Raw genomic sequence first — 25,176 nt, 5'->3', positions numbered from 1 at the left:
ATGGTCCAGAGAAGAGATCATGGGAGTCCACCTCCAGGATATTGGATCCCTCGCTCATCCAGTAATTCCACCTGTGTGTGTGTGGGTGGGGGTATATTGCTTCAGGTATCTTGCCTTTCCCCTCCTTGTGTGCTCCCTCCTCTCACTGATCTCCCTCCTCCTGCTCCACCCTAATGTGTGTCACATTGTCTCCCCTGCCCTTCTGTATTTAGTGTCTTTGTCTCTCTGCACTCCTCGCCAGATCGTCTTCTGTGATTCTTCCGAGCATTCAAGCATTATTTCTATTACAAGATTCTAGTGTGTGACCTTACTTGTTTTGCCTGGATTTTTGCCTTTTGCCTTTTTGGTACTGTTACTGGTCAGACTGTTATCCTAGTTTTTGTATTTTTGTCTGTATCTATACAGACATGCTTTTGTTTTTGGAGATTTTGGTGTTTGTGGGGTGCAGTACAGCTGTGGATTTACAAACAGGTAAAATGCAACATACCTATCCCTACACAAACCCAGAAACAGTATTTTCCAACTAAGTATCATTAATGATACTTAGTTGAAAATACTGTTTCTGGATATCTGGGTTTTGCTCTAACAAATTGGATCTTTAGAGCTGACCAACAAAGCAAGAGAAAATGATGTGAAGACACAGAACCTGACCAGGACAAAGTTTGCACGTCTGGCAAAACTGAGGAACAGATCCACATATGTTGCCAGGAGCTGTAAGGAGATCATGGACAGATATGGTGAACAAGAAGGTATGTAAGCTAAATTCATCCCCACTCCAATAACAAAACAAAACAAACCAACAACCAAATAAGCCATAATTTGTGAGCAATAAATGATCAGGGGGTGAACAAGAAGTTAAAGACAACGCTTCTACATTTAACAAACTTAATCATAAAAAAGGTGAATATTTTTCAACTCAACAACCTTTTATTTGGATGTTTCCAGATGGGATATACTTCCTGACCACAGCTAATGGCATGGTCTATCAGACTTTCTGTGACATGACCACTGCTGGAGGGGGCTGGACGCTGGTGGCGAGCGTCCATGAGAACAGCATGATTGGAAAGTGCACTGTGGGCGATCGCTGGTCCAGCCAACAGGGAAACAATGCTGCACAGCCTGATGGGGATGGAAACTGGTCCAACAGAAACACCTTCGGAACAGCAGAGGGCGCCACTTCTGATGACTTTAAGGTAAGAGCCTTCGATGAAAGAAAGGGGAACAAGTCATGACAACTGTGTGTGCACTTTCACAGAATCCAGGTTACTATGATATAGTAGCTGAAGACATGTCTGTGTGGCACGTTCCCAACAACTTACCAATGGAACTCTGGAACGTGGAAGCCATCCTCAGATACCACACTGACAACCGCTTTCTTGGTCTGTATGGGGGGAACCTCTTTCAGCTCTTCCAGGTAACTTAGCTGTCATGATGAGGTGTAACTCAGACAGTGTTAGGAAATCATTGTACCAGGGCACCAAAAGTTCGATTAGATTTACAAGGTTTTTTAAAATAAGGCGACTACAACTGGGAAACTGTTAAACCATCAGTTTACAAAGTCATTACTTCTGTTATGCTGCATTATGCATGTTTGTTTAATATTTACAAGCAGTTTGTGGAACACGTGTTGAGAGTGTCTCGTTCTTCCAGCAATTCCCAGTGAGATACAACGTTGGCTCGTGCAGCAACAGAGGCCCAGCAATCCCCATTGTATATGACCGTGGAGACAAACAGTCCACCTCAAACTTGTATGGCGCTAATTCAAGAGGTATAACATTCATGTCTAGTATGAAGTTAATGATTTGAGCTTATCACCATTATAGGTGGGTGTGTCTGGGTCACTGTATCAAGGTTGTATTTTTTCTGTTTAAATAAAAGGGGAATTTGAACCAGGCTTCATCTCATTCAGAGCCATAAACAATGAACGTGCAGCCATGGCTATCTGCTCTGGAGTCAAACCGATTGTTGGATGCAACACTGAACATGTGAGTGATCAGTGATACAATCAATACATGAAATGTTGCACAGTAAAACTAGCATGATTTCTGTTTGTCTTCAGTATTGTATTGGAGGAGGAGGACACTTCCCAGAGCACCAACGTCAGTGTGGGGACTTTGCATCCTTCGACTGGGGTGATGCGTGGAGTGCTTCCAAAGAGATTATCGAGTCTGCTGTCTTGCTGTTCTACCGCTGAGACAATTATTACATATACTTCATGTCTATGTAACAGCTGTAGTCAGTTCAGGTGATGTTAAAAGGCGGACCTGTCGGGAAAATGTTGATTAAAAAAAGGTTAAGGAATAATATATCCCAGGTGTTACAATACAGCTTGTTTTCATCATCACTCGCAAATAGTAGACTTCAATAACTCACATAATCACAAATAAGTTTGTTCCCGTCAGGTCTGACACCTTTTTTAGGTCTCAGGAAACATTTGGGTTATGTTGTCTTTTCTTACCTGTGTTATTTGTGTGGCATTGATGAAGATGTTCTCTTAATTTGCTGGGGCTTTGTTTGTATGTGTTTTTCTTTTGTCTTAAAAATGCTCAAATTATTGCAAAACCATAAATACTCTCTATATATTGTGGGCGAGTTTCTGACTCTGTCAACAAAAAGACAATGATGGGAAGTGTGAGGTAAATATTGTGTTTAATAAACAAACATCAGTCAGGGAACTGACATTAGTCTTGGGATGGAGAAGGGGGGATATAAAGCACAATGCACATGTGTAGAGGTGGGGGGAGGGGGCATATTTATCTGTTACACAAGGTGCCCCCATACAGTAGGAGCAGGAAGTCCTATAATGACATACAGATCAGGATCCAAAGTCTACGGTACAAAAACTTAGCAGCAACATGTTAACATTGGAGACCAAGGGGCTAACAAAGTAGTTTCATTTAGAAAAAGTCACAGTTTTCTTTAAGCATAAATTTGTTAAAAAGGTAAAAACAGTTCTAAGCATCCTCTAGGGTCAATGCTACTCACAAGATCTGTGTGTGAAATACATAGGTAGGGAAATTATCTATACATTTATACTCTAATATAAAGACCTTCTGGTAATGGCACAGTACAAACTCTCAGGAAACGCGACAAAAATATACAATGTCTTCACGTCACATTTGCAGATTAAAATGTAACTAAGGTCTCTGGCAAGCACAATAGTTTCAGTGATCTGAAAAACAAAACTTCTCTTCAACCAAAAAAAGGACACCATTTTGTTAGTTCAGCTATCTTGACAGATTATGTCTTTTTAATACAAAAATAAGGACAAATATAAATTAATATATATTAAAAGAATCAGATTGATACATGGGGAACCTACTGAATAAGTACAGGTATTTATGGTACAATAAATACTTGTCATTCATGACTTGGGGTTGATAAACAGAGAGTAGTGTATTTAACCTGGCAGGTATCATGTGTAACTTGTGAAAATGTGTGTGTGTGTGCGTGTTGTTCAGTAGCTGTAGAAAATACCACAAGTTTGAGCACAGCTGTGTGTAGGATCATGCACACAGTCTCAGAGGATAACAGGAGGCTGCAGACTACAGTGGTGGTTTCTTGTGTTGTAGTAGTGGGTTATCACTCACCTGCCCTCTCCCATGCTTTAATGCAAGCTCCTCCTAGTGGTGAGTCTGTGGTACTACCAGTTAAGGTTACTCCTAAAACACACAACTCACAGACAGGAAGCAGGAAGTCTACAGGAAGCGGTCAGCCACCATTGACCCGTCAGTCCTCCAGGGAAGAGACAGTGTGGCACACCATTGGAGTCATCATGACCAACAAAAAGAAGCCTGTATGATGATCTGTTTACTCTGTGTGGTCATGCAGACAGTAGCGGCTGGTGTGTCACCTCAGTGTTTGTTACAGCTCATTACTGTCAATATTTGGTTAATTTCTGGTTTTAGCTAGTTTAACTTTCTGCATCATTTTGAAAAACAATTCCCTTGTGTCTATCTGTTTTTCTATCTGTGATTACTTGTTTCCATCTGGGCTGAAATCGCAAATGTAGGATTGTTGCAGGTGAGTGTCTCTGCTGTGGTCGGAGAGGTCACTTCGTGAGGGAATGCCTGGTTTGCTGAAATGCCCTCTCCCATCGGTAAGATTGGGCCAACTAACGAGCGGGGAGCAAGTGCCCAAACCTTCCAGTTCTAGTCTCTCTGAAGGCACAGATTGCTTGTAATGGTTCCCTGGTAGCTGCCCGGGCTTTAGTTGATTCTGGGGCAGAACAACGTCTGCTGGATCTTGAGCTTGATTAGTCCAAGGTTCCGCCAAGTCCAGGGCACCTAAGCTGTCTAACGTTCCACTGAATACCACAACCTAGCCTAGGTATTTAATATGGCATGTATTCGATTGAGATTTTCCTACCATCCTGGCTCAAGAATGTCAAGTCAGACACTTTCTATTTTGGGCCCTGGTACCATTGTATGAAACTTTTGATGTCAGGCCACCATGCCACCAGTCCTTTACAGCCTCCGTCTGCTCCACCTCCTCCCCCACTGGTCATTGGCAGTCAGCCAGCCTACTCAGTTTCCCGTCTGTTGGATATCCGGGGCTGGGATTTCCAGTATGTGGTAGACTGTGTGGGTTATGGTCCAGAGAAGAGATCATGGGAGTCCACCTCCAGGATATTGGATCCCTCGCTCATCCAGTAATTCCACCTGTGTGTGTGTGGGTGGGGGTATATTGCTTCAGGTATCTTGCCTTTCCCCTCCTTGTGTGCTCCCTCCTCTCACTGATCTCCCTCCTCCTGCTCCACCCTAATGTGTGTCACATTGTCTCCCCTGCCCTTCTGTATTTAGTGTCTTTGTCTCTCTGCACTCCTCGCCAGATCGTCTTCTGTGATTCTTCCGAGCATTCAAGCATTATTTCTATTACAAGATTCTAGTGTGTGACCTTACTTGTTTTGCCTGGATTTTTGCCTTTTGCCTTTTTGGTACTGTTACTGGTCAGACTGTTATCCTAGTTTTTGTATTTTTGTCTGTATCTATACAGACATGCTTTTGTTTTTGGAGATTTTGGTGTTTGTGGGGTGCAGTACAGCTGTGGATTTACAAACAGGTAAAATGCAACATACCTATCCCTACACAAACCCAGAAACAGTATTTTCCAACTAAGTATCATTAATGATACTTAGTTGAAAATACTGTTTCTGGATATCTGGGTTTTGCTCTAACAAATTGGATCTTTAGAGCTGACCAACAAAGCAAGAGAAAATGATGTGAAGACACAGAACCTGACCAGGACAAAGTTTGCACGTCTGGCAAAACTGAGGAACAGATCCACATATGTTGCCAGGAGCTGTAAGGAGATCATGGACAGATATGGTGAACAAGAAGGTATGTAAGCCTAAATTCATCCCCACTCCAATAACAAAACAAAACAAACCAACAACCAAATAAGCCATAATTTGTGAGCAATAAATGATCAGGGGGTGAACAAGAAGTTAAAGACAACGCTTCTACATTTAACAAACTTAATCATAAAAAAGGTGAATATTTTTCAACTCAACAACCTTTTATTTGGATGTTTCCAGATGGGATATACTTCCTGACCACAGCTAATGGCATGGTCTATCAGACTTTCTGTGACATGACCACTGCTGGAGGGGGCTGGACGCTGGTGGCGAGCGTCCATGAGAACAGCATGATTGGAAAGTGCACTGTGGGCGATCGCTGGTCCAGCCAACAGGGAAACAATGCTGCACAGCCTGATGGGGATGGAAACTGGTCCAACAGAAACACCTTCGGAACAGCAGAGGGCGCCACTTCTGATGACTTTAAGGTAAGAGCCTTCGATGAAAGAAAGGGGAACAAGTCATGACAACTGTGTGTGCACTTTCACAGAATCCAGGTTACTATGATATAGTAGCTGAAGACATGTCTGTGTGGCACGTTCCCAACAACTTACCAATGGAACTCTGGAACGTGGAAGCCATCCTCAGATACCACACTGACAACCGCTTTCTTGGTCTGTATGGGGGGAACCTCTTTCAGCTCTTCCAGGTAACTTAGCTGTCATGATGAGGTGTAACTCAGACAGTGTTAGGAAATCATTGTACCAGGGCACCAAAAGTTCGATTAGATTTACAAGGTTTTTTAAAATAAGGCGACTACAACTGGGAAACTGTTAAACCATCAGTTTACAAAGTCATTACTTCTGTTATGCTGCATTATGCATGTTTGTTTAATATTTACAAGCAGTTTGTGGAACACGTGTTGAGAGTGTCTCGTTCTTCCAGCAATTCCCAGTGAGATACAACGTTGGCTCGTGCAGCAACAGAGGCCCAGCAATCCCCATTGTATATGACCGTGGAGACAAACAGTCCACCTCAAACTTGTATGGCGCTAATTCAAGAGGTATAACATTCATGTCTAGTATGAAGTTAATGATTTGAGCTTATCACCATTATAGGTGGGTGTGTCTGGGTCACTGTATCAAGGTTGTATTTTTTCTGTTTAAATAAAAGGGGAATTTGAACCAGGCTTCATCTCATTCAGAGCCATAAACAATGAACGTGCAGCCATGGCTATCTGCTCTGGAGTCAAACCGATTGTTGGATGCAACACTGAACATGTGAGTGATCAGTGATACAATCAATACATGAAATGTTGCACAGTAAAACTAGCATGATTTCTGTTTGTCTTCAGTATTGTATTGGAGGAGGAGGACACTTCCCAGAGCACCAACGTCAGTGTGGGGACTTTGCATCCTTCGACTGGGGTGATGCGTGGAGTGCTTCCAAAGAGATTATCGAGTCTGCTGTCTTGCTGTTCTACCGCTGAGACAATTATTACATATACTTCATGTCTATGTAACAGCTGTAGTCAGTTCAGGTGATGTTAAAAGGCGGACCTGTCGGGAAAATGTTGATTAAAAAAAGGTTAAGGAATAATATATCCCAGGTGTTACAATACAGCTTGTTTTCATCATCACTCGCAAATAGTAGACTTCAATAACTCACATAATCACAAATAAGTTTGTTCCCGTCAGGTCTGACACCTTTTTTAGGTCTCAGGAAACATTTGGGTTATGTTGTCTTTTCTTACCTGTGTTATTTGTGTGGCATTGATGAAGATGTTCTCTTAATTTGCTGGGGCTTTGTTTGTATGTGTTTTTCTTTTGTCTTAAAAATGCTCAAATTATTGCAAAACCATAAATACTCTCTATATATTGTGGGCGAGTTTCTGACTCTGTCAACAAAAAGACAATGATGGGAAGTGTGAGGTAAATATTGTGTTTAATAAACAAACATCAGTCAGGGAACTGACATTAGTCTTGGGATGGAGAAGGGGGGATATAAAGCACAATGCACATGTGTAGAGGTGGGGGGAGGGGGCATATTTATCTGTTACACAAGGTGCCCCCATACAGTAGGAGCAGGAAGTCCTATAATGACATACAGATCAGGATCCAAAGTCTACGGTACAAAAACTTAGCAGCAACATGTTAACATTGGAGACCAAGGGGCTAACAAAGTAGTTTCATTTAGAAAAAGTCACAGTTTTCTTTAAGCATAAATTTGTTAAAAAGGTAAAAACAGTTCTAAGCATCCTCTAGGGTCAATGCTACTCACAAGATCTGTGTGTGAAATACATAGGTAGGGAAATTATCTATACATTTATACTCTAATATAAAGACCTTCTGGTAATGGCACAGTACAAACTCTCAGGAAACGCGACAAAAATATACAATGTCTTCACGTCACATTTGCAGATTAAAATGTAACTAAGGTCTCTGGCAAGCACAATAGTTTCAGTGATCTGAAAAACAAAACTTCTCTTCAACCAAAAAAGGACACCATTTTGTTAGTTCAGCTATCTTGACAGATTATGTCTTTTTAATACAAAAATAAGGACAAATATAAATTAATATATATTAAAAGAATCAGATTGATACATGGGGAACCTACTGAATAAGTACAGGTATTTATGGTACAATAAATACTTGTCATTCATGACTTGGGGTTGATAAACAGAGAGTAGTGTATTTAACCTGGCAGGTATCATGTGTAACTTGTGAAAATGTGTGTGTGTGTGCGTGTTGTTCAGTAGCTGTAGAAAATACCACAAGTTTGAGCACAGCTGTGTGTAGGATCATGCACACAGTCTCAGAGGATAACAGGAGGCTGCAGACTACAGTGGTGGTTTCTTGTGTTGTAGTAGTGGGTTATCACTCACCTGCCCTCTCCCATGCTTTAATGCAAGCTCCTCCTAGTGGTGAGTCTGTGGTACTACCAGTTAAGGTTACTCCTAAAACACACAACTCACAGACAGGAAGCAGGAAGTCTACAGGAAGCGGTCAGCCACCATTGACCCGTCAGTCCTCCAGGGAAGAGACAGTGTGGCACACCATTGGAGTCATCATGACCAACAAAAAGAAGCCTGTATGATGATCTGTTTACTCTGTGTGGTCATGCAGACAGTAGCGGCTGGTGTGTCACCTCAGTGTTTGTTACAGCTCATTACTGTCAATATTTGGTTAATTTCTGGTTTTAGCTAGTTTAACTTTCTGCATCATTTTGAAAAACAATTCCCTTGTGTCTATCTGTTTTTCTATCTGTGATTACTTGTTTCCATCTGGGCTGAAATCGCAAATGTAGGATTGTTGCAGGTGAGTGTCTCTGCTGTGGTCGGAGAGGTCACTTCGTGAGGGAATGCCTGGTTTGCTGAAATGCCCTCTCCCATCGGTAAGATTGGGCCAACTAACGAGCGGGGAGCAAGTGCCCAAACCTTCCAGTTCTAGTCTCTCTGAAGGCACAGATTGCTTGTAATGGTTCCCTGGTAGCTGCCCGGGCTTTAGTTGATTCTGGGGCAGAACAACGTCTGCTGGATCTTGAGCTTGATTAGTCCAAGGTTCCGCCAAGTCCAGGGCACCTAAGCTGTCTAACGTTCCACTGAATACCACAACCTAGCCTAGGTATTTAATATGGCATGTATTCGATTGAGATTTTCCTACCATCCTGGCTCAAGAATGTCAAGTCAGACACTTTCTATTTTGGGCCCTGGTACCATTGTATGAAACTTTTGATGTCAGGCCACCATGCCACCAGTCCTTTACAGCCTCCGTCTGCTCCACCTCCTCCCCCACTGGTCATTGGCAGTCAGCCAGCCTACTCAGTTTCCCGTCTGTTGGATATCCGGGGCTGGGATTTCCAGTATGTGGTAGACTGTGTGGGTTATGGTCCAGAGAAGAGATCATGGGAGTCCACCTCCAGGATATTGGATCCCTCGCTCATCCAGTAATTCCACCTGTGTGTGTGTGGGTGGGGGTATATTGCTTCAGGTATCTTGCCTTTCCCCTCCTTGTGTGCTCCCTCCTCTCACTGATCTCCCTCCTCCTGCTCCACCCTAATGTGTGTCACATTGTCTCCCCTGCCCTTCTGTATTTAGTGTCTTTGTCTCTCTGCACTCCTCGCCAGATCGTCTTCTGTGATTCTTCCGAGCATTCAAGCATTATTTCTATTACAAGATTCTAGTGTGTGACCTTACTTGTTTTGCCTGGATTTTTGCCTTTTGCCTTTTTGGTACTGTTACTGGTCAGACTGTTATCCTAGTTTTTGTATTTTTGTCTGTATCTATACAGACATGCTTTTGTTTTTGGAGATTTTGGTGTTTGTGGGGTGCAGTACAGCTGTGGATTTACAAACAGGTAAAATGCAACATACCTATCCCTACACAAACCCAGAAACAGTATTTTCCAACTAAGTATCATTAATGATACTTAGTTGAAAATACTGTTTCTGGATATCTGGGTTTTGCTCTAACAAATTGGATCTTTAGAGCTGACCAACAAAGCAAGAGAAAATGATGTGAAGACACAGAACCTGACCAGGACAAAGTTTGCACGTCTGGCAAAACTGAGGAACAGATCCACATATGTTGCCAGGAGCTGTAAGGAGATCATGGACAGATATGGTGAACAAGAAGGTATGTAAGCTAAATTCATCCCCACTCCAATAACAAAACAAAACAAACCAACAACCAAATAAGCCATAATTTGTGAGCAATAAATGATCAGGGGGTGAACAAGAAGTTAAAGACAACGCTTCTACATTTAACAAACTTAATCATAAAAAAGGTGAATATTTTTCAACTCAACAACCTTTTATTTGGATGTTTCCAGATGGGATATACTTCCTGACCACAGCTAATGGCATGGTCTATCAGACTTTCTGTGACATGACCACTGCTGGAGGGGGCTGGACGCTGGTGGCGAGCGTCCATGAGAACAGCATGATTGGAAAGTGCACTGTGGGCGATCGCTGGTCCAGCCAACAGGGAAACAATGCTGCACAGCCTGATGGGGATGGAAACTGGTCCAACAGAAACACCTTCGGAACAGCAGAGGGCGCCACTTCTGATGACTTTAAGGTAAGAGCCTTCGATGAAAGAAAGGGGAACAAGTCATGACAACTGTGTGTGCACTTTCACAGAATCCAGGTTACTATGATATAGTAGCTGAAGACATGTCTGTGTGGCACGTTCCCAACAACTTACCAATGGAACTCTGGAACGTGGAAGCCATCCTCAGATACCACACTGACAACCGCTTTCTTGGTCTGTATGGGGGGAACCTCTTTCAGCTCTTCCAGGTAACTTAGCTGTCATGATGAGGTGTAACTCAGACAGTGTTAGGAAATCATTGTACCAGGGCACCAAAAGTTCGATTAGATTTACAAGGTTTTTTAAAATAAGGCGACTACAACTGGGAAACTGTTAAACCATCAGTTTACAAAGTCATTACTTCTGTTATGCTGCATTATGCATGTTTGTTTAATATTTACAAGCAGTTTGTGGAACACGTGTTGAGAGTGTCTCGTTCTTCCAGCAATTCCCAGTGAGATACAACGTTGGCTTGTGCAGCAACAGAGGCCCAGCAATCCCCATTGTATATGACCGTGGAGACAAACAGTCCACCTCAAACTTGTATGGCGCTAATTCAAGAGGTATAACATTCATGTCTAGTATGAAGTTAATGATTTGAGCTTATCACCATTATAGGTGGGTGTGTCTGGGTCACTGTATCAAGGTTGTATTTTTTCTGTTTAAATAAAGGGGAATTTGAACCAGGCTTCATCTCATTCAGAGCCATAAACAATGAACGTGCAGCCATGGCTATCTGCTCTGGAGTCAAACCGATTGTTGGATGCAACACTGAACATGTGAGTGATCAGTGATACAATCAATACATGAAATGTTGCACAGTAAAACTAGCATGATTTCTGTTTGTCTTCAGTATTGTATTGGAGGAGGAGGACACTTCCCAGAGCACCAACGTCAGTGTGGGGACTTTGCATCCTTCGACTGGGGTGATGCGTGGAGTGCTTCCAAAGAGATTATCGAGTCTGCTGTCTTGCTGTTCTACCGCTGAGACAATTATTACATATACTTCATGTCTATGTAACAGCTGTAGTCAGTTCAGGTGATGTTAAAAGGCGGACCTGTCGGGAAAATGTTGATTAAAAAAAGGTTAAGGAATAATATATCCCAGGTGTTACAATACAGCTTGTTTTCATCATCACTCGCAAATAGTAGACTTCAATAACTCACATAATCACAAATAAGTTTGTTCCCGTCAGGTCTGACACCTTTTTTAGGTCTCAGGAAACATTTGGGTTATGTTGTCTTTTCTTACCTGTGTTATTTGTGTGGCATTGATGAAGATGTTCTCTTAATTTGCTGGGGCTTTGTTTGTATGTGTTTTTCTTTTGTCTTAAAAATGCTCAAATTATTGCAAAACCATAAATACTCTCTATATATTGTGGGCGAGTTTCTGACTCTGTCAACAAAAAGACAATGATGGGAAGTGTGAGGTAAATATTGTGTTTAATAAACAAACATCAGTCAGGGAACTGACATTAGTCTTGGGATGGAGAAGGGGGGATATAAAGCACAATGCACATGTGTAGAGGTGGGGGGAGGGGGCATATTTATCTGTTACACAAGGTGCCCCCATACAGTAGGAGCAGGAAGTCCTATAATGACATACAGATCAGGATCCAAAGTCTACGGTACAAAAACTTAGCAGCAACATGTTAACATTGGAGACCAAGGGGCTAACAAAGTAGTTTCATTTAGAAAAAGTCACAGTTTTCTTTAAGCATAAATTTGTTAAAAAGGTAAAAACAGTTCTAAGCATCCTCTAGGGTCAATGCTACTCACAAGATCTGTGTGTGAAATACATAGGTAGGGAAATTATCTATACATTTATACTCTAATATAAAGACCTTCTGGTAATGGCACAGTACAAACTCTCAGGAAACGCGACAAAAATATACAATGTCTTCACGTCACATTTGCAGATTAAAATGTAACTAAGGTCTCTGGCAAGCACAATAGTTTCAGTGATCTGAAAAACAAAACTTCTCTTCAACCAAAAAAAGGACACCATTTTGTTAGTTCAGCTATCTTGACAGATTATGTCTTTTTAATACAAAAATAAGGACAAATATAAATTAATATATATTAAAAGAATCAGATTGATACATGGGGAACCTACTGAATAAGTACAGGTATTTATGGTACAATAAATACTTGTCATTCATGACTTGGGGTTGATAAACAGAGAGTAGTGTATTTAACCTGGCAGGTATCATGTGTAACTTGTGAAAATGTGTGTGTGTGTGTGTGCGTGTTGTTCAGTAGCTGTAGAAAATACCACAAGTTTGAGCACAGCTGTGTGTAGGATCATGCACACAGTCTCAGAGGATAACAGGAGGCTGCAGACTACAGTGGTGGTTTCTTGTGTTGTAGTAGTGGGTTATCACTCACCTGCCCTCTCCCATGCTTTAATGCAAGCTCCTCCTAGTGGTGAGTCTGTGGTACTACCAGTTAAGGTTACTCCTAAAACACACAACTCACAGACAGGAAGCAGGAAGTCTACAGGAAGCGGTCAGCCACCATTGACCCGTCAGTCCTCCAGGGAAGAGACAGTGTGGCACACCATTGGAGTCATCATGACCAACAAAAAGAAGTAGATGTAAGGAAAAAGTCAACTCTGCATTTTTTTTGTCTTTTTCTCCACTTCATAATAAAAAATAAGTCTGTTTTTGTACTTTACAATACAATTCGACATCCCCACCGAGGAAGCATCAATCAGCATCAGTTCAGCACTGACAAGAAAGAAACTCGTTTTTTTTTTTTAGTGGTTTCTCTTGATTTTTTTTTTTTACTTTTTTCTGGGTTTTTAAAAAAAAACAGGGTTGGTGGTGGGGGGAGGAGTGTGGAGGGTTTCCTCACGGGGAATCTGGACCTTGGACACCAGGGGAAAAGGGATCAAGTAAGGCGGGCAGGAACACAGAACATATCTGGAGTGGAGGAAATCTGCCGAGGGTGTTGTCTCTTTTTTTTCTTTCTTTTTTTTATGAAGAACACTTTGTACAGCCACATTTGACAACTTTCTCCACTTCCTGGACAAAAGAAGAGCCATCAGTGCACTGGAAGGTGTATTTCCTACGTTTACTGCGCAGGGGGGTGCAGCAGGTACCCTGTCCTTCTGCTCCCCCCGGGCAGCTGCCTCGACACTCTAGACGGGAGACCTTCTCCTGGGTTTGGCACGCCGCATAGCCTTGCTGTCTCTGGTAGACATCTCGGACCCGTTCCCCTCTGCAGGCCACCTCTGTGGACACAAAGAGCAAAGTCATTCAAACCAATTTGGCATATAATTGTCTTAACTGTCTATGTTGTCCACACGCTTTGTCAAGAAATATATATTTATTTTTTTATTTTTTGACATTCGACTGTGTTGCGGTGGTGTGTCGATAAGTTGGTGGCTTCAGACACCTTTGATGGTGAAAACACTAAAACATATCAGTGTGTGTGAGGACATAAAAAGGAGAGAGAGAAGACACATAAAGGGCAACATGATAAGGAATAACACATGCAAAACGCTCATACCATAAACAAGAGGTTTATAGATGTGATCCTAGTGTCAGGCTAGAATTTTAGAATTTGCCAAAGACTACATGGGTTAAACTAAGTAACACAAATATGAGGCCACTACAAAACATATAACCTCCAAAGAGACAATAAGAGTTAAATTCCATTTAAAGCTTTGTGTTTGTTTTTAAGGTCTTTAAGGTCTCAACAACAGTTGAGCTTTAATAGGAAAATGTATTTATTAAACAGTGCATAATTTAGTCAGAAGTCAAAATAAGACATTAGGTTGATGCATGTGTAGTGAAAAGAAGTATGCTGGATGCAAGCAGGCAGTCTCACCTGAGTTACCCCCCGTGTGGGGTTAAGAGGAAGCTCAGGAGATGCTGAGTTAAAAAAGTAGCAGGTTAGAAGTGTTAATGCAGAGAAATCAAACACTGTTAGACACACAGACAGAGAGACAGCAAAGCAGAAACTCAGAAGCCATTCAAAAGCTTGAACAGCATTTGAAGGATATTTATAAGTCTGTTTATAATCCATAAAGACACATTTACCATGTGTCAGTATCCTTGTTTGTCTCACCTCTATCGCACGCCTCTCCTGTATATCCACTGTTACACTCGCAGTATGCCTTGCCCAGGCCTGACACCCTACATTTTCCATGTTTGCACCGAGACAGACTGCACGGGTTTGCTGCATCCTGATCCTGCTCATCACAGAGCACACCAGCAAAGCCAGGCTGGCAGCGGCAGGAATAGGAGTAGGAGTTTATTGGCAGGCAGGTACCATGGATGCACCTGTAGGATGGAGGAGGGAAAGATATAAGACATTGACACAGTCCAACCCTGCAATAATCCATCTTCACTTAAAGCACATAAAGACTTACTTGTTGCCATCACAGGGGTTGCTGACTTGCTGGTCACACACAGTTCCCGTCCAGCCCGGGTGACAAGTACAAGTGAAGCCACGGTGACCGGTAGGGTGGCATTCACCTTGGACACAGGCACCTCTCTGACAGGGCTGGCAGCCTGGCTCCACCCCGTGGCCCAGCCACTGTCTGGTGGTGCTCTGTGATGTTGCAGAGTCTGTGGGGCCTGCATCCAGCCCGACTCCCAGGTCCTGTAGCTTCCCGTTGATATAGAGGTTACGGAGGCAGCCATGGAAGCTGGTGCCGTTACGACCACCCGAGCTGTGCTGCAGGGCTGAAAGACCCCCGGAGGCTGAGGCACGCTCTGGCATCCCTGTAGTAGGAGACCTTTTTATTCATTTTTGACCATGTGTGGGATATTGTGTAAATAAACTTTCAAAGAAAATGCAAAATCAAATGTTTGGAGAAGACATTAAAAATGTTAATGTTAAAACATTCTTTGTGTTTTTGTTCTCGTCATTCACACATAGACAGTTGCCAGTCACACGAATTACATTTGAGTCCATACCTCCAAGATATAGCGGAGAATCTATGTTAAGTGTGGACTGTTTGCTGATAGAGTTGATGGATTTGGACGGCCCGCCATCGATGGACAGAGACAGAGTCTGGTCTGATGCTACCAACTCCACAACGTGAAAATTACCATCATTCACTGTCTCCACACTGAGACAGAGATGACAGACAAGACATTTGTATCATCCATCATGTGGCTGCAGCATCAGTGAGTGGACATTTTTTTTAACATGCACGTGTGTTTTACCTGTATATAGCAGAGGGCGGGTAGGATCCAGTGTCATAGCTGACCCTGAGACGTCCTCTGTACAGCTCCATGGCAATATGATCGTTGTCCCCCTTGTACAACAGCACACCACTGTCTTCATCTGTAGCAATCTGAAACAACAGCCCCATAAAAATGACATTATTATTTTTAGGAACATGTGATTTAATGTTTATTCACTGTGAGTCCCATCAGCAACATGTGCAAAGGTTAAATACTGGATGTCCACATGAGAGCAGCAGAAGCAAGCTGTTTATAGTTCATATGACAAGCTTAGATGACACATGCGTGTGAACATGTATTCATGTTGTTGTGCAAACAAACACTAAATTTGACTTATATTTTATATTACTGGACTGAAGAGTTTTAGAGTAATTTTAGTATTTTAAACATTAATCTTATACTTGATTCTGATTAGTCACATTTGTGGTCTGTTTTTCTGTATAACAGCCACAGTTTTTCATGATTTGAAATGAATGACCTCTACTTTCTGTAGTTTTTACATCAGTCAGACTCTTTCTAGCTGTGGTAGACCTGTTTGGTCCACCTGTTTGATAGCTTAAAGCCACAATGTCCTATAACAATGCTACCTGATAAAAGCATTAAAAAAGTGATCAGGTGCACCTGCAGGCTGATGTTGGTCTCTGGTGAGAGGAGACTGGAGGGGAGCTGCAGGTAGGACTCGCGGTTGACAAAGTTAACACTGACGAGCGTCTCGCAGCGCTCGCCCTCGTATCCGTGGAGACACTGGCAGCGGGGGTCTGTTTCCATGATAACACACTGAGCCCCATTGAAGCACTCATGATTGTCACAGGGGCTGGTGCGAGGAAGAACCATCGGGGGAGAAAACTCACAGAACAACCCGCTGAAACACATGTTTACATACATTGAATATACTGTAATCTGTCAGGAAAACCACATTTAGAAACCCTATAATACCTTCAGGTTCAACAACATTTGAACATTTGGAAAGTTACTGGGCTAACAGATTGTCCTGCTATAATATCTATAGTGTCTTTCGCAGTATCTTGTAATGAACACAAGGGGGAGCTCCTACAATATTACATCCTGTAAATCGAGTATATAGACAGGAAACAAGGTGTGTGAGTGTGTGAGCGTTCCTGTTGGGATGTGTGCCTCACCTGTATCCCTCTGGACACACACAGGTGTACCCATTCACAGCATCGATGCAATGACCTCCATTCTGACACTTGTTTTCTTCACAGTCGTCATAGTCCATCTCACAGTGCTCACCTACATAACCTGGAGTGCACTCACACCTGTAATGTGCACACACAGAAATGCTTGTTAGACTTTATTTTCTCTTTACAGAGAAGCAGCTGTTCTTTGTCCTAACAAAGTGTGTCTGCCTCTGGATGGATTCCCAAATATCCTTTTGAGACAGTTTAATACTAAAAAGAAGTCACTTCCATCTAAACCCAGACTGTGCATAAATGCTAGAAAACTGTGTGTGTGTGTGTCTTTGTGTGTGTGTCCAATCCACTCACTTGTATCCCTGAGTGGTCAAAATGCATTTAGAGTCATGCTGACATGGGTTCAGCTCCGGGGTGCAGAAGTCCAGTTTCTCTTCACACAGTTCCCCTGGAAACACACACACATACACACACACAGACACACACACACCTTTTAAATACGTCACATTAACAGTAAAGTAAAATGTTTCTACATTAACGTGTTTATGTTTCCTCTGTGTGTGTTTCACTGTGTGTGTGTGTGTGTGTGTACCACATGCACAGAAATGTGTGTGTCTGCGTATATGTTGGGTGAGTGTGCGCTCTGATGATGGATGACTCTTTTGTGGCCAGGACCAACACAGTGGTCTGATAAATGATCTCATTGCTGGGAATGTCATATTCCTGATGGCATTCCACTCGGTATCTTCTTGTTCCCAAAACTCCAAACTCCAATTGAATCACTGATGAGACATCAGGGAATAAACCAATACTGCTGACAGCAAAAAGGCCACTGTGGGAATAATTACACAGCCTCTAGGCAATCGGTGTGGTATATGTGTGTGAAATGAGGGGAGATGCATGTGTGTGTGGTTTTGTAAAGTAGCAACATGCTTATTGTTCTACGAGAACCCATCCTACAGTTTATAGTTTTATAAACAGTGTCGTCAATGTATGTGATTAAAGGACAATGTCAATGAAGATTCTCCATCATCCAGGTTTTGGTGAAGGTTTGCTGTAGAGAGTCTGCCTCATCTGTAAAATGTAATAGAACTAGACAGCAATCAATTTGTGGTGTTCAGAAACTGACATTTCTTTTTTAGAAAATCACGACTATGAAACTCCACAAACCCTATTTGGGCAGTTTTATGTAGGAACCATTTCCCACAGACCTGCAGCTGCATCACTGTATTTTGGTGCTTTAAGCAGCACAATCTGAGTGGCATCTAGTTCCATTACACTGGAGAGAAGGCAGACAGCTTCATGGCTGATATCCTAAACTCCGTTTCTCACTGTGATATATATTTATTATTTGTGGTAATAATTTTATGCTGTTGTTGGTGTCTCAATTGTAATAAAATTTGTAACCTTGCATGTTTTTCTTATCATTAATACTAAAAAAAAATACTAAAACCAACATGTAGTGATTGTGATAAAACTTTTTTCTGCCCCTTGCCATCCCATAGAGTTTAAAAAGACAGAAATATTTATATATCTGTATGCTAAACACGCATTGTAGTTTATTTTGGCTACAATCATACAAATTCTACAAAAAATATGACAGAAAATTAAAGTATGTGGATGTGTATATTTAGGATTGTTCTGGAGGAATGAATGGGCTTCAGGGTGATTTCCACAATCGGTTTGATAAAATAAAGTAGTTAGGGTCTTTAATTGGGATTATTTACATCTAAAACTATGCAGAATATTACTGCACTCTTTTAATTCCACCATGTTTACCTTCAGATCACACAATGCATAAAGCAGCAAGCAGTATAACCACAGAGGACAAATTACTCAACTGTTTATACATTAAATAAACATGCACTGCATAACTGCATACAGTATGTTAAATCTGTGGTGCTGAATATCACATTCTCTGGGTCTCATGGATAAAGCACAGGAAATGAGGGAAGTTAGGAATGGAAGTCAGGAAAAGAGAAGCAGGGACAGAAAGGACAGAGAGAATAACAGACTAACCTCTCTCCACCTCATTGGTAGCAGCTGCAACCACAAACAAAAGATGACAGATGATAGAAAGCAGAGTGAGACAGGAGAGAAGACGCAGGACAGCCACACATAGAAAGACAGAGAGAGAACACACCGCCACAAGGGTTAGCAGTCAGAGATGATTAGCACAGTGCAAAAGAAGACAAACAAGTAGCAGCAGACCAGTGTTAGTCAAAAAAATATGATCTGTCTGCACCTTATTACTGTGAAAAGAAACCGTGCCAGACCAGTTGTCTTTGTTTAACCGCTTACATTCATATGAATGCCTGTAAGAGCTGAAAACATGATCTGAGGTTAAAATATGTTTTAAGTTCTGTGTCTGTATCAGCTGAGGCCTGTGTATGGACACTGCATTACCTCGAGACAGTTACTGACAAACTATTAAAACCCACAGAAGTCGGAAGGATCACCGCCATAAAGTGTGAAAAAACCACAGTGGCGTCCTGTGACCTCTTCCAGTGTCAGTGTATGTTACCTGTGTATTCTGGAGAGCACATGCATGTGTAGTTGTTGATTCCATCAATGCAGGTGGAGTTGTTCTCGCAGTCATTATCCTCACAGTCGTCAATGTTGATCTCACACGCGTCGCCTTCAAAACCCTCCGGACACACACACCTGAGAAACATGCAGAAACGCAGACACACATACACATTTTAGTAGGTAGAATAACCACAGGCAAGGCCATGCACATTATTTTAATTAATGAATAATGTGATTATTTTCTTGATATTATTGATGATACAGGAAAATAGAGGAACATGTCTGTAAAATGAACAATCACATTACAAGCCCCATTACCACCAAAGTTTTACATTCAGAAAAGTTGCAGGTCTGAAAGGTAATATTGTCAAATCTTGGGAACATCTGCATACTGAAGATATGTTTCTGCACACACATGCACACACACACACTCACACACACAAACCATCTATGCATGCAGCTTAAAACAGCGGTGTTAGCTCCATCTAAAAATTCCCAAAGGAGAGCCATTATTCTGTTAATGTGAGTGTGCCTCAACTCTGTAACTACTACTCAGGTTTATTACCTCTCTCTCTCTCACACACACACACTCAGAGTGCTATATCATGGCTCTAATAAAGAGCTCATATGCGGTGCACACTCAGGTGGATTAATATCTTATTATATAGTCAGCGACAGCTCTTCACAATGAATATTCCACCCCCGAGAAGGAAAAAAAATGAATACAAAATACAGACATACGTGCAAACAGTGAGAATAAAAAGTACCAGAGGAGACGGAGAGAGGAGGAAGAAAGAGAAGGAGGAGGAGCTGTGATCTGGGGTTGGTCTAATTGTCTGAGTGGGTGGTTAAAATCTGCTTGGAGCAAGCAGACAGGCGTTATCCCCCCTTCTGTTAATACTAAACAGCCTAATGAAGAGAAGACTATTCTCACAGCAGGGCTGTCCAGCTCAGAGAAAACAGAAGCAGTCCCATGAGCCATTTATCTCCTGTAAATTCATTCCCACTGCCCATTAGTGGTGCAGTATCACCAAGGGAGTTATCTGCTGAGGATCCACACATCACCTGCTGCTGTGTTCTCAGTAATCGCTGGTCTAATAAATCTGATGTTCAACAAAACTCTGAACAGACTCTGTAGGTTTATAGAAACATGACTTTATATATATATATATATAATTTTTAGGAAATAATGTCTCCAACTTCATGCTAATAATCTGAAAATGTTAAAACTACATGTTATGTTTTTTTTTCCTTTCCTGTTGCTTAAGTTTGGTGCAACACAAAAACACCAACTCAGCTGAGGGCTCATATATTCTTCAACTCACCCTCCAGGTTCACAAGTCTAATCATGTGTCTGTATCCCATTTTGCAGTCTGTCACTTGCTTTGAAATGGACAGATTAATTAATTAGCTCACAGCACAGTATGTTTCTACTGCTGCAGAATAACTGTACAAACCCTCGCTCACAGCGGTGTGCAAGTTAATGAATTACCTCCTTATCAACCCAAACCAGGCTGTAAAAAAACATAAAAAAATATCATCTCACCAGAAGTTGCTCCCTTCTCCTTCCTTCAGATGGCAGGTTCCACCGTTCTGGCATGGGTTACTTATGCAGGCATGAATGGGCTCCTCACAGTTCTGGCCCTGCATTCAAACACACACAGACACACACACACATATTCAGTGCATTTCAAAGGACAATTTTGTTATGATTGCATAGTATTGCATCAGTACCCGCACACTGACTTCCACTAAAATCTCCATCTGGTTAAATCAATCTAATACTTGTGCACAGGTGAAGCTTTCTCCTTTGACATGTGTACCTTAAATCCATACGGGCAGGTGCAGCGGTAGTAGTGCACGGGGTCATTGGTGCACGTGCCATCGTTCTGGCATGGGTTGGACAGGCAGGGCTCACACTTAGCCTGGATACTTATATCCACTGGGCCTGTGCAACGCACCAACCAAACAACACACACACACACAAGAGAGATGATCCACATTGTTTAATGTTCACAACTTAGACGAGTTAGAATACAGATTGACACAGAAGACAAGTGTACATGCCAGCTTTTCTGCAGGAGATAAAGACTGAGGTTTGTCAAATTTAATTTGGATTCAAAAATGCTGTATTTTATGAATCATTGGCTCTAAATGGGAATATTATTTGCATGTATTGTTTGACAATTACTGAATAAGAGACAAAAGTAAAAATGATGTAAACAGAATTTTTGGATGCAAGGATACTTTTAGGACTTTACAGATATACTGCTTAACTCATATAACTGAGAAATCTAACATTTTGCTTGCAGGACTGTGGCATGTACAGAAGACAAACATATCCCCCAACTCTGATGAGAGAACATCAACATTTACCAATGGTGGTCAAAACATGTGGGCTGAAAGGGAAGCAGACTCAGTCTGGTTCAGGGGTCACAGGATGAAGGAAAACTGGGCTGGGACTGGTGTCGAGCTGGGGAGGTAGGGACTGAGGAGGAACTACTGGGATATGATCGGCTACTTTACCTGGCACCAGAAAACCACAAGGCCCGGGGACTTCTACAGAGCGTCAGTTAGATTAGGTCAAAAATAGGATTTGTATTCAAAGTTAATGTGAGAAAAAGGTTTAAAGAAGGTGTAGAGGTTAACACTTAGTGGTAGTTTGCAGCATGATAAGTGTCAAATTTGTGAATTCTATAGTCAATAAACACATATATATGTTACTGCCCAGTAAAAACAATGCATATCTCATATAAATGCAGCTCAGAAATACTAAATTAAAGCTGTTTGTATTCTCTGAAAGTTATTTTTTTAAAGATATACATGTTTTTTATTAGACAGCAACACTGTAATGGCAACTTGTGGTCTCCTCTAGGAGTCCTCATCAAGTGCGTGTGCATCACATTCACAATAATTGTTTACTTTTGCTTCTCCGAAGTCTGACAGATGCGTACATGTTTTGACATGATTATCTTTCACAGCTGTGCCGTCTTTGTGTATATCTGCTTCAATGCCATACATGTGTGACAGTGTGTTTACCTGTGCAGGTGAACTTCTTGGAGGGTGTAGTGAGGAGCAGTTTGTCGGTCATGTCACCAGGCCCAGCGCAGCGGGCTATGCCAGGCTCCTTGTAGCCGCTCTTCACCCAGTCTGACAGCCACTGCATGTGGCAGTCACAGTACAGAGGGTTGGCACCCAGAGCCCTGCAGGCCAAGAGGAGGGAAAGGTCAGAAGAATGAAACCAAGTCCCAGAAATGTACACACACATCTACTAAGTTGTCCATCACTGTCAAATCAAATTAGGGGTGAAACCAGGATAGACTTTGGCTACAGAGAACTGATGCCCAGTCCACACAGATGTTAACAGGGTTTCTCTGTGTATAAAAATCAAAATTGAACAACTGTCAAGAACATAAACACCAAATAAACACCCAATCTGTCATGTCAGAGTTTTTCAAAAATTCAGTTTTCTGTGACCTAAAACTCCAACTGTTCATGATAAGCTGATACAGAACACATTTAAAACAGTAGAGCAGAGACATGATGTGTCACGCTGGTTACCGGATTGCTGGTGACTCTTATAAACTCAAAATTTGCCTTGGTTTGACCCTGTCTCTTCGGTTTCTAGTAGTGTGAATTGTTGCACAGCATATATGTGGTCATTTCATGCTCTCTTAGATGAATCCTTGTAGCTGCTTTTGGACAGCTACCTTGAAAGGCAGAGCCTTTTCAAACCTACCAGTGGAACCATTTGTTGTAAATGCCCTATTTCTTTAAGTGTCTCTGATTGAACTCTGATTGAAGGTCAGAAAATAAACCTAGAGTAGCAGTGTTGCGATGTTCTTTGTCTGTGTCTGTGGTGTTTGAAAAGTTCCCTGGTCCTCCATTTCTTAGTCATGTTATTGTTTTGGACAAGAGTCTCCTGGGATCTAATCTGCTGTCAGAATTTGTCTTCATTAGACTCAGATTTTTGAGCATCTGCACAGGAGTTCTCACCACAGTGGGGAGTAGGATTTCTGCTGTGAAACCTGTTTCTGCCAAACTTACTTTTTTAGTGTTTGAGCAGGAATTTTACTTTTGAGTTATGAAGAGATGATAATGTGTTTTGGTGAATTTCTAACCCTATAGGGTAAAATGTGTGTGTGTGTGTGTGTGTGTGTTTCTCACAGGTGGGAAAGTGATGATAAGTCTTTGAAGGCTCCTTCTGGTATCAGTGATATGTCGTTACCATGGAGAGACCTAAGAGAAGGTGAGTAAATGAGAGGAAGGAAATGTCATTTCTTCAGCACCAGTCTCACTCAAAACATTTGTTAGATACTCACAGCAAACGCAGAGACTTGAGCCCATCAAACGCCCTCACCGGTATGCATCGCAGGCGGTTGTAGCTCAGGATTCTTCATAGATAAGATACACAAGTTGGCATGGAGATTTTCTCAAACAAGTCATTTCAGAGCATAATTCAGTTTATGAGTAAAATAAGGCAAAGCAGCAAACACACATCCATCCAAGTGCAGAGATGTACAGTTCTTACAAGTACATATTGAGCAGATTTTTTGTATAAATATATGTTATTTATTGTAGTTATTGTGTGTTCTCAAGAAAGATTTTATCTATTTTTTTGGCAAACATTGAACTCTTAGATTCCCTCTTCTGGTGGCCCACGTGGGACAGTGTGTGACCTTTATAACTTCTGCCTAATCCAATGCAGACACACACAACTACACATCGCAAAGGGACTAATGTAAAGCCAGACTCACAGGGTAAGCAGCTCTGACATGTTACTGAGGCTGTGGTTGGACAACGTGCTGATCTGGTTGTTACTCAAATCACTGAAAAGGAAACAACAGCAGCAGATACATAAAACACACACAGGCACAGGCAGCAAAGTCAACACATGCATGCAAATATTTACACACTAAATATGCAGTACATAATACTGTGTGGAGGCTAATGTACTCAGATTGTCATGCCCACATTTAGGGCCAAACAGGGTCACAAAAGCGATTCAAGAGAATAACAGTATGTTAGTTTTCTGTCCCACACAGACACAAGTCACAATCATCATTAAAAGTGTATTGTAATATGTGAATGACTTGACTGTATGTGTGTAATGCGTGTCGGATGAGATCATGTGTGAGACTTACATGAGTGTCAAGTGTTTGTAATTGGAGAGCTCCACAGGAACCTGAGTAAAGTGATTACCGTCCAAATACCTGAGAGATGGACAGAGAGAGAAGGTAAAGGACAGAAAGGGAAAGAGGTCAAATATAAAGGATGTAAAGGAGGATTGGAAAACAGAAAGAGTGAACATGAGAAGGAAGAACATAATGAAGTTTTAACCATGAGGGAAATTCCTCATATTCAGCAGTGTGAGTAGTCATTACCGCTACAGCCATAATAAACACTGGAGTTTAATATCCCCACAGGCGTCTCTCTCTCTCTCTCTCTCTCTCTCTCTCTCTCACATACACACACACAAAGTGATATCATAGCTCCTTCATTATGTGACAATGTGCTATTAATCCCACATATTAATTGAGTCTTTGTTAATATTGGAAGAACTGTGTTCCCCACAGGAGAAACACTGAAATGATACACCAATGCTGTTTAATTTAAGGCTATTAGTTCCTGATCATCAGTTTTTTTTTATTGTCAGAAGGGTTTCTATCAAATCAAATCACGGCAAGTTTTTAAGGTAATCTGGTATTGAATGGCCTTGGGTCTACATGTTGGTCTTACAGTTCTGTAGTCTCCTTGGGGAGGCCTTTGGGTAGTGTGGTGAGACCCTTGTTGCTGCATCGCACCACAGTGTCCAGACAGGAGCACTCTGCCGGACACCTCAGCACTGGAGAGCAGCTGTTCTCATCATTACCTGATGGTGATGGACAGTTAGTATAAAAGCAAGGGATG

The 25,176-nt window shown here is 41.8% G+C and overlaps 4 protein-coding genes across 11 annotated transcripts in view; 3 read left to right on the top strand and 1 right to left on the bottom strand.

Annotated features, from left to right (window-relative positions):
* Positions 1-24: 24 nt before the first annotated feature.
* Positions 25-2,585, top strand: LOC114442704 (intelectin-like). 2 transcript variants are annotated; one of them, XR_003671368.1, is made up of 8 exons: positions 25-471; positions 603-749; positions 946-1,193; positions 1,256-1,414; positions 1,651-1,768; positions 1,879-1,985; positions 2,060-2,292; positions 2,439-2,585. XR_003671368.1 is itself a non-coding variant. In XM_028416480.1 (7 exons), exons 1-7 carry the CDS (start codon positions 408-410, stop codon positions 2,192-2,194), a joined length of 978 nt encoding a protein of 325 aa, XP_028272281.1. In that variant the 5' UTR covers positions 25-407; the 3' UTR covers positions 2,195-2,585. The 2 variants fall into 2 exon arrangements, 1 of the variants encoding a protein (XP_028272281.1); XM_028416480.1 differs by having other exon boundaries at positions 2,060-2,585.
* A 2,029-nt stretch (positions 2,586-4,614) lies between these two features.
* Positions 4,615-7,176, top strand: LOC114433989 (intelectin-like). 2 transcript variants are annotated; one of them, XR_003670439.1, is made up of 8 exons: positions 4,615-5,061; positions 5,193-5,339; positions 5,537-5,784; positions 5,847-6,005; positions 6,242-6,359; positions 6,470-6,576; positions 6,651-6,883; positions 7,030-7,176. XR_003670439.1 is itself a non-coding variant. In XM_028402853.1 (7 exons), the coding sequence occupies exons 1-7, from the start codon at positions 4,998-5,000 to the stop codon at positions 6,783-6,785; spliced, it is 978 nt and encodes a 325-aa protein (XP_028258654.1). In that variant the 5' UTR covers positions 4,615-4,997; the 3' UTR covers positions 6,786-7,176. The 2 variants fall into 2 exon arrangements, 1 of the variants encoding a protein (XP_028258654.1); XM_028402853.1 differs by having other exon boundaries at positions 6,651-7,176.
* A 2,022-nt stretch (positions 7,177-9,198) lies between these two features.
* LOC114439285 (intelectin-like) lies at positions 9,199-11,764 on the top strand. Of its 2 annotated transcripts, XR_003671042.1 has the most exons (8): positions 9,199-9,651; positions 9,783-9,929; positions 10,126-10,373; positions 10,436-10,594; positions 10,831-10,948; positions 11,058-11,164; positions 11,239-11,471; positions 11,618-11,764. XR_003671042.1 is itself a non-coding variant. In XM_028411154.1 (7 exons), exons 1-7 carry the CDS (start codon positions 9,588-9,590, stop codon positions 11,371-11,373), a joined length of 978 nt encoding a protein of 325 aa, XP_028266955.1. In that variant the 5' UTR covers positions 9,200-9,587; the 3' UTR covers positions 11,374-11,764. The 2 variants fall into 2 exon arrangements, 1 of the variants encoding a protein (XP_028266955.1); XM_028411154.1 differs by having other exon boundaries at positions 9,200-9,651; positions 11,239-11,764.
* Positions 11,765-11,811: 47 nt separating this feature from the next.
* The window catches only part of slit2 (slit homolog 2 (Drosophila)), a 71,472-nt gene continuing 58,107 nt past the window's right edge, over positions 11,812-25,176 (bottom strand). For 4 of the 5 annotated variants that reach the window (XM_028410726.1, XM_028410886.1, XM_028410808.1 and 1 more), the window contains 17 exons: positions 25,006-25,138; positions 24,411-24,479; positions 24,024-24,095; positions 23,589-23,660; positions 23,434-23,505; positions 22,306-22,469; positions 21,090-21,214; positions 20,813-20,910; positions 19,262-19,401; positions 17,092-17,185; positions 16,726-16,863; positions 16,208-16,448; positions 15,566-15,696; positions 15,314-15,468; positions 14,764-15,118; positions 14,460-14,674; positions 11,812-13,620 (listed from right to left, as the gene is read on the bottom strand). In XM_028410726.1, the coding sequence (XP_028266527.1) occupies positions 13,364-13,620; positions 14,460-14,674; positions 14,764-15,118; positions 15,314-15,468; positions 15,566-15,696; positions 16,208-16,448; positions 16,726-16,863; positions 17,092-17,185; positions 19,262-19,401; positions 20,813-20,910; positions 21,090-21,214; positions 22,306-22,469; positions 23,434-23,505; positions 23,589-23,660; positions 24,024-24,095; positions 24,411-24,479; positions 25,006-25,138 (2,531 nt within the window). In that variant the 3' untranslated portion in view covers positions 11,812-13,363. The remainder of the gene's footprint in view (positions 13,621-14,459; positions 14,675-14,763; positions 15,119-15,313; positions 15,469-15,565; positions 15,697-16,207; positions 16,449-16,725; positions 16,864-17,091; positions 17,186-19,261; positions 19,402-20,812; positions 20,911-21,089; positions 21,215-22,305; positions 22,470-23,433; positions 23,506-23,588; positions 23,661-24,023; positions 24,096-24,410; positions 24,480-25,005; positions 25,139-25,176) is intronic. The other variant, XM_028411053.1, reaches the window with a different exon arrangement.

Source organism: Parambassis ranga, chromosome 1 (assembly GCF_900634625.1).
Source record: "Parambassis ranga chromosome 1, fParRan2.1, whole genome shotgun sequence".
NCBI classification, from domain to species: Eukaryota; Metazoa; Chordata; class Actinopteri; family Ambassidae; genus Parambassis; species Parambassis ranga.
This window is presented reverse-complemented; position numbering and strand designations above follow the sequence as displayed.

What these genes read in the sequence shown, in the direction of transcription:
- LOC114442704 (XM_028416480.1), top strand. Translation starts at nt 408, where the DNA reads ATGCTTTTGTTTTTGGAGATTTTGGTGTTTGTGGGGTGCAGTACAGCT. An exon ending in CAGATATGGTGAACAAGAAG is followed by an intron (nt 750 to 945) that starts GTATGTAAGCTA and finishes GGATGTTTCCAG; the next exon opens with ATGGGATATACTTCCTGACC. An exon ending in TTGGATGCAACACTGAACAT is followed by an intron (nt 1,986 to 2,059) that starts GTGAGTGATCAG and finishes GTTTGTCTTCAG; the next exon opens with TATTGTATTGGAGGAGGAGG.
- LOC114439285 (XM_028411154.1), top strand. Translation starts at nt 9,588, where the DNA reads ATGCTTTTGTTTTTGGAGATTTTGGTGTTTGTGGGGTGCAGTACAGCT. An exon ending in AGCTGTGGATTTACAAACAG is followed by an intron (nt 9,652 to 9,782) that starts GTAAAATGCAAC and finishes TTGGATCTTTAG; the next exon opens with AGCTGACCAACAAAGCAAGA. An exon ending in ACCTCTTTCAGCTCTTCCAG is followed by an intron (nt 10,595 to 10,830) that starts GTAACTTAGCTG and finishes TCGTTCTTCCAG; the next exon opens with CAATTCCCAGTGAGATACAA.
- LOC114433989 (XM_028402853.1), top strand. Translation starts at nt 4,998, where the DNA reads ATGCTTTTGTTTTTGGAGATTTTGGTGTTTGTGGGGTGCAGTACAGCT. An exon ending in CCACTTCTGATGACTTTAAG is followed by an intron (nt 5,785 to 5,846) that starts GTAAGAGCCTTC and finishes GCACTTTCACAG; the next exon opens with AATCCAGGTTACTATGATAT. An exon ending in ACCTCTTTCAGCTCTTCCAG is followed by an intron (nt 6,006 to 6,241) that starts GTAACTTAGCTG and finishes TCGTTCTTCCAG; the next exon opens with CAATTCCCAGTGAGATACAA.